This window comes from Hypanus sabinus, chromosome 6 (genome assembly GCF_030144855.1).
Source record: "Hypanus sabinus isolate sHypSab1 chromosome 6, sHypSab1.hap1, whole genome shotgun sequence".
Lineage (NCBI taxonomy): Eukaryota > Metazoa > Chordata > Chondrichthyes > Myliobatiformes > Dasyatidae > Hypanus > Hypanus sabinus.
Window position 1 is genome coordinate 96,191,762 of NC_082711.1, and position 15,586 is coordinate 96,207,347.

The 15,586-nt window shown below is 40.2% G+C and overlaps 1 protein-coding gene across 11 annotated transcripts in view; it reads right to left on the reverse strand.

The window, feature by feature from the left end:
- Positions 1-15,586, reverse strand: part of dgkb (diacylglycerol kinase, beta) — a 797,915-nt gene that overhangs the window by 621,552 nt on the left and 160,777 nt on the right. For 7 of the 11 annotated variants that reach the window (XR_009512720.1, XM_059972636.1, XM_059972635.1 and 4 more), the window contains exons 4-5: positions 11,496-11,516; positions 3,342-3,507 (exon numbers count right to left, since the gene is read on the reverse strand). Coding sequence is in view for 10 of the 11 variants with exons in the window: in XM_059972636.1 (XP_059828619.1) it covers positions 3,342-3,507; positions 11,496-11,516 (187 nt within the window). In the remaining variant the exon portion in view is untranslated. The remainder of the gene's footprint in view (positions 1-3,341; positions 3,508-11,495; positions 11,517-15,586) is intronic. The other 4 variants (XM_059972640.1, XM_059972638.1, XM_059972633.1 and 1 more) reach the window with 1 other exon arrangement.

A 15,586-nucleotide genomic window follows, 5' to 3' on the forward strand; every position in this document is an offset into this window, starting at 1 on the left:
CATGTACAGTTTAGGCAACAAGTTTGCTGACTTCTGATTGCTCATCTTGGATTCTGTGAATTGGAGAAGAGCCAAGCTTCAGGAGTAGAATTCAGAACTAAATTCATAAAACAATTATTTTTCTAATTTCAGCCTCCAAATTTGATCTTCTTCAAAAAAGACACAAACTCAGATTGATTTTTTCCTTATCTAACTTCTATAACTCAACTACGTAAAACCAATCCACAAGATTTACAACGTGGACAAAATGGAATCGGTCCCAAAATGGACCCTTGTTCAGTTTACAACAGCTGGCTTTATAAAATATATACTTCCAACCAAACAATAGAACTTTGGTGCTATCAGAAACAGTATGAAAGCTTAGGGCACGTAATCATTCTGCAAATTGCAGCACTTCTTGAACAAGTCATGTTCACCCTAGCATGGTACAACATTTCCATATATTAAATCAACCTCTCAGATCCATATGCAAAACTTACAACAAAAACTTGACATAGCTGATCCCACCACATCTGTCCCACTTTCCTAATCCATTGCCTGCACCTTGCAAGGCACTTTTTCTAACTGCAGGAAACATAGCTGTAGCATATCCTCTTTATATCACAACATTGACCTGTTCTATAAATAACTATTGGAGGCCCAATAGCTTTATAATCTGTACTTCTTTGGCTATTTTACTAACACAGAGTAGGTAAACTACTAAATGAATGTTGATGGCTTCCAAAATCCTTCCTCTCTGTTGTACAGCTAGATAGGTGAATTGCTTGTATGCCTCTACATAGTTATTCTGACATCAAGCCCTGGTTGGGCTTTTTTTGCAGCTGCTCACTATTTGGTGAAACCAAAGCCATTGCTTCCAGCATCTGCTGCACACACCAGTCATATTCTCAAGATGAACTAGACAACCCAGGGGAATTTGTAATCCAAAACAGATGGCTTAAGGTCAAATAGGAAGTGAAAATGTTTTCATTTCAAATAGGATCCTTATGTGATTTGAAGTCACCCTCCAGCTTAATGAATATGTAAGAAATAATCCAATCTCACAGAAAGGTTTGGCCATTGAAATGGCCAGGGAAACTGCTTGCCTCCCTCAACAAGCTTTCTGTTGTAAAGCTATTATTATCCAAATGCCCCTTGACTCAAAAAACCTGAAGGGAAGTGCACATTGCATAATGCAAGTGCTTTGGTAGCAGTTCTCGAAGCTAGATATAGCAGGGGCATTTCCTGCATAGTCAAAATTGTCTCCTAATGCCCAATCATTCAACATCTCAGAATCAGAATCTGGTTTTATAAAATAAGTTATATATGGCAGAAAGGAAGAAGTTGTCATTGTCTTAAGGCTCTTTCCTGATGTTAGCAATAACAGTCATGTCCTTGGTGGTGGGGAGGTTATTGTTCATAATGGAAGTGAATGAGTTTACAACCCTCTGTTGCTTTATCCGAACCTGTGCAATGGCCCCTCCATACCAGACGGTGATGCAACCAGCTAGAATACTCTACAGTATATCTGTAGAAATTTGCTAACATACCAAGGCTCCACAAATACTTTAGCAAATATAGCCACTGTTGTGCCTTCTTTGTAATTTAGATCACTCTGATCTAGAGTTTCTGAACATTTATTAATCCCTTTACCTCATCATCAGAAACAAACCTTTTGTCACATCAGTACAGCATTATAGAACAAAGTCAAAAATAATTGATTTGAAGCATTCATCTGGTTTCTCCCTCCACAGATAGTGCCTAACTACTGTCCTCTTCAATTCCATACTAAGTTCTGTATACTTCATTGTAGTATTTTGTTAAGTGTTCTCCATGCTGGCTTGAAGGGCTATACCGTGTGGGATTGTACAGGGATCAGGAGTTGCATTCCACAATTTTACAGTCTTCGTTAATGACTGTGGAAGATATTGAGACCAGTGCCTAAGTTTTATGACAATGGAAGCCAAGTGGAAGAATAAGCTATGAGGACACAAGATGTAGATAGAAATAAAGAGATATATTAAATAACATAGAAAATCTCTGCAAGCCATTATAGAACTGAGAGAGAAGCAAGAGTTAACACTACTGGTTCAAAGATTGCTGGGTACTTCAGAATTCCAGCATTTGCAGTCTTTCAACATTTTGGGCTGAGGCCCTTCTTTAGGACCTGAAAAAGGGGCTTGGACTGAAACGTAGACTATTTATTCATTTCCACAGATGCTGCCTGACCTGTTGAGTTCCTCTAGCATTTTGTGTGTTGCCCTGGATTTCCAGTATCTCCAGACTTCCTTGTCTCTATTGTCAGTAGTCTTTTTCTTTCAAAAATACCGAACGACTGGACAAGAATGTGGAACTATATGTAGAGAAAGAAAAATAATTCTCTTTGCAAAGATAAAAAAAAATTCGAACTAGGAAATGAACAGCAATCAAAAAGGCAAATGATGTTACACTTTGGTGGAAGAGAAATGGAATAAAAGGTAATTTCTGTTTTAATTTAATTATGTTTTAATTAAAACATAATTTAAACAATTACAGAAAAGTGTACATATTGAGTCTTTCTGAGATCACGCCTTGATTCTCATGCTAATATTTTTACAATAAATGACTCATTTGACTTGCAGGAAGGGCAACAAAAAAAAATTCACTGGACTGACTCTCACAATGAGGGAGTTACTGTACTTTGTAAAGAAAAGCTGACAGTTTGCTGAGCGGACCGGGTCTCTTTTCCCCAGATGCTGGAGAAAGTGAAAAGTAATCTCATTCAAACACGCGGGTGTCTGGAAAGGCTTGACAGGTGAATGATTAGGGAATGCTTTTCTTGAGACTGTGGAATCTTGAGCTTAGGGCTAGAGTGACTGAAGGAGGTCCTGACCTTCACTCAAAGGAAAATGTATCTTCAAAATTCTGTGTGCCAGAGGGCTATGGTTGCTCATTCAAGGAATATATAATACAAAACAAAAAGCAACAGATATTTGAATGCAAAGAGAATCTATGGGGATAACACAGGAAAAGAGATGATCAGCTATGACCTAACTTAATGGTTGTACAGGCAGGAAGATCTGAAAGGCCCATTCTTCCTTGTATTTCTTATGATCCATCATCCTTTTCTTTAAAGAAATGTTTCTTAACTTCTCCTCTTTCAGCATTGATCATAAACTAGTTCCTCAGCTGGACTGCCCAATCTAAGGGAAAATATTCTTTTTCTCTCACCCTATTAAATTTCTTTGGAAATGCAGAACAATGGAAATAGCCAACAGAGCCTCATGTATCCCCTTGGTAACTTTACCACTCAAGCCACTGTTCAGGCTTTCTGAAAACAGAAATACAGTGCACATATTGATTCAGAGGCCCCTACTGCTTACCCCCTGCACTGAGCGAAGGACTGCTGGAGTTTCTCGCCTGTGATGAAGGTCTTGGAATAGATGATTTGTTCTTGAATGACAGGAACAGATGCCGACAGAAGTCATCAGACAGCTCAGCTTCCAAGAATGTCTTCATAAACAGTTTGAAGCCTTCAAAGTCTATTGACTAGAGGTAAAATAAACAACAGTCACTCAGAGAAAATAACAAAAATACTAGAAAATAGCTTTAATTTAAAATTAAGGCCTCTATAACTCCAGTTGAAATAAAAAGTTTTATTTATAGTATATGTTTCAATGTGGAACACTTCTCTTCATTATTTGCAATCTTTCTTGATTGTCATATTTTATTATGTGATGAATATTACAACTTTTATATCAAAAGCTAGTCTAGTATTTGCCATTCTTTAAATAAAGTTAAGCTTTAAATCATGCAGGTTACAGAATATATCCAGAAAACAGTAATATCATTTTCTTTAACAGATGTTTCAGTTGTACGTTGTCCATTTCTTTATCAATAACTCAGCCAAAGATCTGATCAACTCATGACTACCTTATTCCAAATTACTTAAAAATGTAGTGGAGTTCTTTGATGCATAATCACCCACAAATAGTGCACAAAGGGCAATTAGAAACAGCTCCATACTACATTACATGAACCAATGAAGTTGTAGATTTCAATCAATTGTTCTGTATATGCACTATCTCAGAAGGATGATTTCTAACGTTTAATTTAAGGATCAACATATCAACACTCGGCCATGAAGGTTGAGGGTTTAGAGAGATACTTTTGTACCCTTATATTTATGGAATATTGCAAAGATGATTACAACATAATTAAGAACTTCCATTTTTATGTTCAGAAATATTCAAAGAAAAACAGATATGGTTGATTTCAAGCTCCTTTAGACATCTTGAGAATTGGATGTACAAAGCTAAAACTAGGAGGACATTAAATTCCGAGGATGTCTCATACCATTCCAACTTGTGATAGGACGGCAATAAATAACAAAGGTAAGCAGAAGCTACACCAGATAGATGCCTTAAATTTCATCCAACACTAATTAAGCTCAACTTCTTAGCATTATAGTTGCCCGATGCCTTTATACTGTTCTTTACCAGATTCAAAACCCAAGACACAAAAGCAATCTTTCACCATTTCAATAGCTTTTATTTGACAAGAGCAAATCATTGCCTTCAGACCAACAGGAAAGCTGAACACGACACATGACTTTGCGGCCAGACTTTGAATTTTCATTGAGTGCTGTACATGAGATCCTACTCATTTCTCATCTCACTTCACAATTCAGTGATTGGCTGCCACATTATTAGAAGCATGTGGAGGCTTTGGAGAGGGTGCATGGGTAGCTCACCAGGATTTTGCCTGGACTGCAGTACATTAGCTATAAGGTTGGTGAAAATTTGGATTGTTTTATCTTGAGAATTGGAAGTTGTCTGACAACTTAATAGAAATATATAAAAATATGAGAGGCATAAATAAGGTAGTTAATCAGGAGTCATCCTCCCCCCCAGCCCCCAGAAGGTTAAAATGGCAAATATTACAAGGCATAGTTTTAAAATAAGAATGGGGAAGTTTAAAGAAGATACTGGATATGAGGCAAGTTCTTTTGAGTGTTAAGATCCTGGAAAACACTGACAGAGTCATTAGTGGAAAAAGATACAACCCCAGTATTTAAGATACATTTAGATAGACATGTGAACAGGCAGGAAATGAAAGGATATAAACTGTGTGCAGACAGATGAGATTAATTTAATTTGGCATTATGGTAAGCATAGACACCATAGGCTGAAGGGACTGTATGTGGGCTGTGCTGTTGTATGTTCTATGACTTAAACATTAATTTTATGGAAAACATCCAACCTGGTATCATCTATAAAAATATGAAACACTGTACAATATACCATCTGCAGAATCCATAGATGATTAGGTTTAGTACCGACTAAAGTCAGATGGAGAGTTGAGTGTCTGGGCTCTGGAGCTGCGGAATGCCTCACAAGCATTTGAGCAAAGTACCAGAGGTCAAGTAAGGATTATACCTATCAATTGTCACTCACACTCACAGACTCAGAAAATCAGCTGAACGAGAGAAAGTTAGACATCTTCAGCATTTCTAGGAAAATTACATTAAATAATTTGTAATGTATGCCTTTAATTCAAATTGATTATTTAGAAAAGCACACTTTAAATAGAATTGCATGTCTTCAAGCATAGGTCATTCTGCAACTCATCATTTTGTGGGAAGATCTGTGAAATATTCAATCTCTTTAGGACCAGGGACAGTAATGAGCAGCTCAAACAATCTAATTTTCCATTTGCCAATCATGTTTTGAGCCTAGCAAACAACACAAGAGGTAAATAAATTGCAGTTTATTACATGTCTTTGAACTCAATACCTGTAATACCCAGTTCATTTAACACAATAGCCTAGACTATGAGTTTTAATTCCATATTCACCCTGTGCCAAAGACTGTTGATACATCACACAATCAAGTATATAATTGGGCTTAGTTTACAGCAAAATAACTTCCTGACATTCACATCAAAGCATGCACACAATTAGCCTGAAGCAAAGCTATTTGAAATACCATCAACTTTTACATAGGGTCACGTTTCAAATATTCAGATTAAGGTCTGGGAGAGAGTAGAACATTCGGCCCATTCCAACAAAGCATCAGCATGATAATTAAATGCATTCTTCTAAGCAAGTTACCAATGCTCTTTGAGTCTATTTCCATTAAAAATCTGCAAATGGTTAGTTGTGGAAAACATGAAGTGGAATGCAAGGGAAAAACTTTGTGCTGCCTCTACACTTACGTGATCACTGAATGTGGGCAACCATTCATGGCACAGTTTATTGTTTTAATTCTCAGCAGAAGAGATACTGTTGTGTGTAACTACTTAAAATGGACCTGCAATCACAATGGGTTTGTCAATAGCCCTTCAAAGCCTCATGAGCAGCACCACAGATCGAATGCAAGTTGTGCTGCAGTAATAGGGACCCTGCACATGCCTAGATAAATATTTTAATGCTTGATCTGTTCTATCCCAACAGACAGTTTTGTAGTTCTAAGCAGATAATTGGTGTTTGTCTCTTACAGTCTCATCAAGTCAGATCCAAGAATCTATTGTTTTAATTAAACATTTTGGCATAGTCAAAGGATCTAGCAGATGCAATAGAAAGCAAACATGTTGAGAGTAAGAAGGGAGACACCTTCTGCAAAGAATACTGAGTACCAGGATGGACTGATGTCTCCATGGGGTTTGGCAGATTGGCCAGTTTGCTGGCTGATCATGTTGTGTTGATGGATTGCATCAACAAGCTGGATCCTCGAGGATTAAAAATGAGATGCCATCTATCGTCTGTACTACAGGTGTTAGGGTTTCCAAACAAGAGGGAGAGCCAGAGGGAGATTTTTAGCCGCTAGTGGTCATCATAAATTAGCAACACAAGACAATCTCTTGGAAAGAGGAGCAAATAGGGGATCTTAAATGTGAGGTGGAGGTATTGAATCAACAGGCCATTAGCATGGCAAAGGCCACCCAGTCGGCACAGATCTGGGCTAAGGTGATGGAGGGAAAGAGGGTCATGATCACCCACTGCCTGTCCAAAGTCCAGCAGCAGGAAGTGGCATGGCGGGCTAATTGGCAACCAGACCTAGTGAATGTCCAGGCTATCCGATGATGTGGACAGCTGGGATGAGGATATTTGGTTTGATGGTGAGAATCAGGATGAGAGGGTGGAAAGCTGCACTCTTCCCCATGCTCCCCAGCCCCAGAAAGCACGGCCATTTAAGGTGTCCACATCCACCGAACTGTGGTCTGATGATGATAGATTTTAGACAAATGAATAAGCACATCTTGCCCTTCACAGCAGCTGTAGTGGCCATTTCATGGAACACAGGAGGTAGGGAGGGGAAGCATTAGCATGCAGTAGTGGATTTGGCCAACACTTTCTTTTCCATTCTCTGATCGCCAGGTTCCAAGACCAGTTTGCCTTTACTTGAAAAGGCAGGTAGTATACCTCTTGTCATCTTCCACAGGGATTTTTGCAGAGCCCGACCTTGAGCCATGACATTATAGCTCAAGGCTGACAAGGGATCTCACTCAATCCAAACATCTCAGTGTCCCATGTAATGCAGAGGCCCTTGGAGAGGATAGTGTGGGAGGTACTGGACAAGGTGGTTACCTCCCTGAGGGACAGGAGATAGTCTATTAATCCCAACAAGATCCAAGGCCCTAGCCAGAATGTTTTGTTCCTGGCAATACAACAGCATTCTGGACGTGGCAAAATACTCAATGGTCCCCACCTCTAAAGAGAAGACCCAGTGGTATTAGGGGCTACCTAATAATGATACTGGTGTGTTCCGCACGGCCAAGTGGTTAGGGAGTTCGGCTAGCGACCTGGAAGTCATGAGTTCGAGCCCAGCCGAGGCAGTGTGTGTGTCCTTGAGCAAGGCACTCAACCACACAATGCTCCAGTCTACCCAGCTGAAAAACGGGTACAAGCAAAAAAAAAAATGCTTGGCGTCAACCTTGTAATAGACTGGCGTCCTATCCGGGGGGGAGGGGGGCATCTCCTACTCTCAGTCACTTTACGCCACCGAAACCGGCATAAGCACTGGCCTGACGAGCCACAATGGCTTGAGACAGGACTTTGACTTTGAATAATGATACCGAGATGATATCAGGTGTCCCAGAAAAAAAAGAGCTATTTGGGTTCCCGACCAGCAAGCCACCTTTGAGACTGACAAACCAGCTGTTGAACTGGCCCGCTTCACCTATACAATGGGGCAAATACATGACTGTAACCTTGAGGGAAAAACAACGTATGGTTCACCATTGTCTCCATCTATCGGCAGAAAATGGAGGAAGGCCACTGCCCACCACCCTAGAATGGGGCAAGTAGTAACAGTCGAGGGGGGAGGAAGATCCTGCCAACTAAGAGAACTCATGGCTGTAACCAAGCCCCCATGTGAGGTCACAGAGTGGGTGTAAAGATACACCAGCTCATGGGTTGCGGAGAATGAGATGACCGTATGGATGCCCCAGTGGCATGGGGATAACTGGGAGATACATGCATGGTTTCTTTGGAGGCAATCTGATTGGGAAAACTGGGCGTCAGTGTTGGCAGATCACTGTCTACCATGTAGATGGCCACACTTCTCGTGACATGGAGGAGGAGGCAAAAAGCATTGCTGTTGACAGAACTGCTCAGATAGTGACAGCCACGGCGTCACCAGAGGGTTGTTTGGCCCTAAGGGCACATCAGAAGAGTAGGATTCTAGGGGTATGTTAGCGAGTATTCTAGCGTTCAATATCAGGCAGAATATAGCAGATATAGATTCAAACTAGAACCGAGCTTCAGTTGTTAATGTAAATGTAAAGAAGTTCAGGAAGCTTGCAATTAGCCTTCAGGTTTTATTGTAAATTACAAGCAATAAAGTTAAAAGCCCACCGACTAAGATAATTTTTGCAAAATGGTGACCATGAGACATATGTATATGCATGAGCAAACATTAAGAAAATTGGATTGTGTTAATTAGCCTGTGTCAAACCAGGCAACATGGGCCAAGTTATTTGCACCACTGCGACTTGAGTTCAAGCTGGCAGACCAGCATGATGTTGCCACTCAGCTTACCAAACATGGTTACAGGTAGAGACAATCAATAGTTTGTGTACTTATGATACCTGTGTACGCGGAGACAACCGTGACAACATTAATTTTGGGTGTCTGGCTCTCCGGCGTCATAAGTTTTTAAGAACATTTCTGCTAATTATTTTCTCCCAAAAGCATTTGAACCTTCGGAGATGCCTTATCGATTACTATGTGCTTTCACAAAGGAACCATTTGTCAACCCAAGGTATTGAAGTAAACAATGTCATTGTAACTACTGAAATTGTATTGAAACACCTACTGTTGGTTTTGATCTGAAGAGTATAAAAATGTGATGTGCCTTTGGGTTTGTGAGCCTCTATCGAGAGTGTCTCCAGAATGATGCCTGCTTGTTGTGCTGAATAAAGACTTGGTTTTCACGATGTTCAATGACTCTCCAGTGACTTTATTCACAGTCACAGTAGGGTGGAAGGAGTAAGGAAATGGGCTGAGGCCTGAGGGGTAGCACTCAGCTGTGATAAAGCCAAAGCAGCAGTGAATTGTCCAATATGCCTGCAGGTGAAGACAAGGGGATTGCTAGAGAGACCCTGGGGAGATAACCAGAGGGGTATGAGGGCTGGCCAGATTTGACAAGTGGACAACATTGGGCTTTTATCTAGGCATTATAAGAAGAGATGTGTTGATTATGGTGGATGGTTACTTCAAGGTGCTGATGGCAGTGTCCTGTAGCCATGCTAATCTGGAGCATACAATTAAGGGTCTGCAACTTTAATCCTCCATGTGTGGAATCCTCTGGAAATACAGTCAGATGATGGCTCACATTTTGCAGGAGCCAAGGTCCAAGATTTGGCCGCAGAGTCCAGGATACTGTGGTTAGTTCACATTCCCTACTACCCACATGCTGAAGGGTGGATCGAGCAGATGAAATGGGCTGCTGAAACAGCAGATTAAGTTGCAAATACCAACATGCATCCAATTGGGTGTCCTACAACAGGCAGTGGACAACTTGAATCCCAGAGCTGTAGGGCAGGAGGGGTCCCCAATGTCCTGACATTTGGCAGTGTCTGACCCTCAAAAGATAGAATTGTTAGAAAAGTTGAGGAAGGTAAGGGAAGGAGGGTGATGTCCTGGGAATAGAAACAGTCAGTAAGGCAGGTGCTATCAGAGACTCGGAAAAGAGAGAAGTAACATGGACAAGACAGAGGCAGCAAATATCGATAATCTGTAGAAAAACAAAAGAACGATAAACAGAGCTTTAAGAAGGAATATAAAAATAAACATGCATAGGCCATCAAAATAAAGGTAATTGGGGATGTAATTTTCCTCTTAACAAAACTGCACCTGAAAACGTGGGCAGAAGCTGCATGAGGAATGGTTGCTTAGCCAAAACCATCTATTACATTGAAATGTTCTCCATGTCTACATTCAATTAAGTGACAGAATGGACAGTATGTGTGATAGGATCTAACCATTATTTGTAATAAATCTATTAACTTAGAACTATTTATAATTAAAGAAATCTTCACTTTTAACAGAAATTTCCAATTTTTGATAAAAAGATGAAACCATTAAATCTGAAGGAAATAAACTGCCAGTTTGTGTCTTCAGCACTTGAGTTCTCCTTTTAGGGTTTCGTTACTTGGACCTTTCCTCCAATACAAGTAAAAACAGAAGCCACAAATAATTCTGGCATCTTCCCTCTTCCTTTCCAGCCCTGATGAAAGGTCTCAGCCCGAAATATCAACTGTATTTTTTTAGTAGATGCTGTGCGTCCTGCTGTTCCTGCAGAATTTTGTATGAAAAGTCACAAATATTCCATTCCATCAATGTGTGCAAGAAATTTTTACATTTTCTTTTTTTAAAGAACTGTATGAAACATTTGCAAATTTATGAAACCTATGGATCTTCAAGTCAGAAAAGGGATAAGGAAAATATCAATCCTCAATGACAATTTTTGTCTTTCTCTTGCCTCCTGTAGGTATTGACCATTGATTGTGCTAGAACTTCCACTAGTCCTGATTGTGTGCATTGACAAACACACTGATGAGTCCTGACTGAGAACGTGCAGTCTATTTCACTGAAAGTGATTTCACCCTTTGTTCAAAGTTGAAAGCTGGCAAAGATAATTGGACAACCATCAAAACAACAGTCTCCAGTCACTATAAAGCAAAAATGTTTAAATGCTGGCTACTTATTCTAATAGACCAAAAGGTTAGCTCTCCTTCTCCATAGTAGTCTGTCTGACTGAACATTTCCAACATTCTCTCTTTTTACCCAATCAATTTTCTCCCCCAGACACACTTCAGTAATGTTTGAACACAGTCAAGAATTGAGCCTGGTGTTTTACCATTATACTCTGTAAGCCATCAGTATTGAAGTTGACTACAATAATTTTAATTCCTTAATTTTTACTCTACACAAACACATCCAATGGTGTTCATGCCCAAGTAAAGGTCCCAGCTGTTCTCACACCATTCCTTCATCACAAAGCACAGTACATTCGTGAATATGTAACACTTACTTGACTGAGAATATCTTCCTTCTGAATAGCGGATCAGGGAAAAAGAGGAAGTAATATGTTAGTGCAAGTGATGATATTTAAAGTATTTAAACAAGAATAGACTGAAAGAGCATTAGACTCCGACACATTTAAAATATAAATTGAGGTCTTTGACTATAAAAAACTGTTAAAAAGAGATTAATAACCAATTTGATACAAATAATGTAAATGTGAACCATACAGTATCTTTCATGACTCTAATATATTTCAATTACCTTTATAACCAATTAACTTTATTTGTATGTAGCCACTATTGTAACACCGAATGGCAGCCACCTCATACATAACAAACCACACTTTGATGCTGACTAGGTTAGTTGTGTTAGTAAAGTTAATTGGGTTATAAATGTTGGCCAACAGATTGACCCCTTGTTCTTCCTTAAAATTACACCATTTATTTTAATGTCTGTCAGAATGAATAGGGAAATGGTCCGGAAATTTAAAAAAAAGTCATTTAATAGTTTTGCATAGGAACTAATCATTCAGTCTAGGATAACTGGTCACGATTCCTTTGAATGTCAGAGGGAACATGAGGCCGATTTCTACAAACATTTCTGATGCCTCAGTTTAACATCTTACCCTAAAAATGACAGACTGCAATGGAATATCATCTTGTGTTTGGGACTCAGGTCTTCGAACCAATATTTAAACAATGGCCTTCAATCTGATCAGTCAATTATATCAGCAAGCCACACAAGGGACTCCACTGGCATTGAGTCCCACTAACATAAATGCCTTGGTTCCAGAATGCAAACCTAGATTTGACCTAAAACACATTCCCAAAAAAACTTTGAAATCTCATATTTCAGAATGAGTTGCAACAGAAGAAAAATCTTTAAATCCATACGTATTGGTTCGCGTTGTCTTTTAATTTAGACATTTGTAAATTGCACAGCAACTGATGTAATAAACTGCTGTGATTTATAAATATACAAACTCTTTTTCCCACCTAGAACACTAAACAATTCTGAACTGAAAACCTTTTCACACCTAGGATACTAAACATCTCTGAACTGCATCATTATTATATCCAAAAAATGTTATCACTTGTGCATTTTATAAAAATTGCTCCCAAGAATCAGCCAAAGTTTGCCTTCAAATTCATTTTATGGCTGCTTTAGGACAAGTCTGATCAATATCTCATCTCCAATTAACCACCTTTTCTCATTTCCCTCATAACCATAACTGAACAAAATCTATCAAAGTTTATTTAGTATCAAAGTGTTTATACAATTGTGAAAAAATCTCCTTACAGGCAGCCACAAAACAAAGAAACCCAGTAGAATCCATTTAAAAAGGAAACCTGTCAGACACCAATGTGCAGAAAAAAATACAAATCACACAATCAAGAAACGTAAGCCAATAACATTCAAAACTGAAGTTTACAAAAGCAAGTCCACAGCCACAAAGCCAGCCATCAATGCAGCCAATCCAGGAACCCATTAGTTGCAGGCCACAGCTTCAGTTCAGCGCAGAGACAGGTAAACGTTGTGGAGCAGCAAGCTGAACAGAGGCTCAACACTTTCCTCCAGCCGTGGCACCTTGACCTTTTCAATCTGGCCTGACGCTTAAATCAGCCAAACCTTGGGTTGTTCCTGTCTCTTGAATCCAGGTCCTGCCACTTCAATACACTCTTGAGCCCAGGCCCCGCTGCCTCGATTTGGCCCATACCTGACCTTTCCAATCTGGCCCGGTGCTTAAATCTCACTCTTCATAATTCTTAATTAGAGTCTAAGAATAATACAGCATGGAAAAGGCCACTCAGCCCAATGGATCAATACAGAACACAGCATCCTCCTTGCTTGTTCCAGTTGCCTGTATTCTTCCCTCGACCCTCCAACCCCCTTCCCTTCATGTACTCATCCAAATGTCTCTTAAATGTTGCAATTGTACCTGCCTCGACCACTTTTTCTAGCATGTAATCCCTGGTGCTCACTACCTTCTGTGTGAAGTTACCTCACTGATCTCTTAAATATCTCCCCTCTTGACCTGTATCTGTGTCCCCTAGTTTTGGGAAAAAACTATGACCATCCACCTCAGCCATGCCCCTTATGATTTTATGAACTTCTCTAATAAGTCACGTCTTATTATCCTGTACTAAAGGAATAAAGATCCAGCATGGCCAACTTCTCCCTCTAATTTATCTCCTCTAGTCCAAGCAGCATCCTCAAATCTCTTCTTCACCCTCTGCAGCTTGACAATGTCCTTCCTATAATGGTGTGACCAAAACTGTGCACTAGACTCCAATTATGGTCTCACCAACAACTTGTATAACTGCAGCAACATGTCCCTATACTTCAGCTCACTTCCCTATCTGACGAAGGCAGCATGCTGAAGACCTTCCCCACCTTGTCTACTTATGCAGCCACTTTCAGTGAACTGTGACCTTGTACTCCAGGTCCTTCCATTCCACCATCATCAAGACCCCACCCCACCAAGTTCAGTATCAGCAAACTTGCTAATTATGACTTGCACATTCACATCCAAATCATTTACAATAAATAATGAATAAGTGGTCCCAACATTGACCCTTAGGGTACCCCATTAGTCACAGGCCACAAGTCAAAGGATCGACCATCAAACTCAGTTTCCTATCAGAGTTATTTGAGTCCACTTCACTATCTTCTCCTAAATTCTATACAAACTAATCTTCCAGATTAGACTTTTTTCGAAGGCCTTACTAAAATCCACATAGACAATACCCATTGCCCTACCTTCATCCATACCCTGAGTTAACTCTGAAAAACTCCTAAAGATTTGTCATACATGTCCTCACATGCACAAAACCATGCCTAATATTCCAAGACAGTTGCATAATGGTTAGCGGGCTGTCCAGTCTAAGCAGCCACGACTGGGGTTCAATTCCCGCCTCTATAAGGAGATTGTATCTTTATCCTTCGACCGTGTGAGTTTCCTCTGGATGCTCCAGTTCCAGCAGAGGTTAAGGTTAGTAAATTTTGGATATGCTATGTTAGTGCAAGAAGCATAGTGACACTCATAGGCTGCCACAGCACAATTCTTGGATCGTGTTGATCACCGACAGTAACAACACATTTCAGTGTATGTTTCGAAGTACATGCAACAAAGGAAACCAATCTAATCTGGTCAGGTCTTGACTATCCAAGTAATGGTAAACCTTGTCCCTCAGATTCCCTGATAAATCCATCTCATCCTTCTTTCTGCCCTCCTGATATCCCTTTTAAGTCTGCTCTTTTGGATATTATCTTGTATCCACCTGCTTAAAATCATATACCTGTACACTTCCTTCTTCTTCCTAAACAGAGCCTACATATCAAGGTTTCCTGAAGCTTCACCTCAACAGGAACATACTGCCCCAGGACTCTTGATATGACCCTTTTAAAAGCCTCCTCCTTGCCAACTGTTCCTTTGTCTTTATATAGTCACCCAGGCAACTCAAGCTAGATCCTGGCTAATCACAACTCTTCTCCAGTTCCCAACTTATACCTGAGGATCTGCTCTTTCTTTTTTTGTAACTATTTTTAAAACTAATAGAATTGTCATCACTAGACACAAAATGCATCCCAACTGCCATTTCAGTTACTTGACCTGCCTTGATCCCCAACAAGTGTTGCAAAGGAGCGTAGGGAGATGACCCAAGTGCAGGACACAGGCATGGAAGCTTGACACGGAGACAGATTTGAACTTGACTCAGACACTGAGCCGGGACTCAGAACTTGACTCAGACAAGGAGCCGGGACTTGGACTTGCCTCGGACATGGAGCCAGGAAATGGAACATGGAGCCCGGAACTGTAACACGGATTCGGAGCCTGGACTTGGATTTGGATTCGGAGCCTGGACTTGGACTTGACTAACAGCCAACAAAACAAAATAACAGACGGCTCACATCCCGGCTCGGAGCAGTGGCAAAGTGGCCATACCCACTCATCTGGACACGAGATGACCAAAACAAACAACAACAAATAAAACATATTTTGACACGGAGAAAGTCATGAAGATGGTCCCTTATTCTTGGTGGCTCGGAAGATTCATCACCGCCCTGGCTACAGTGACTAACCAGCCACTTGACTCG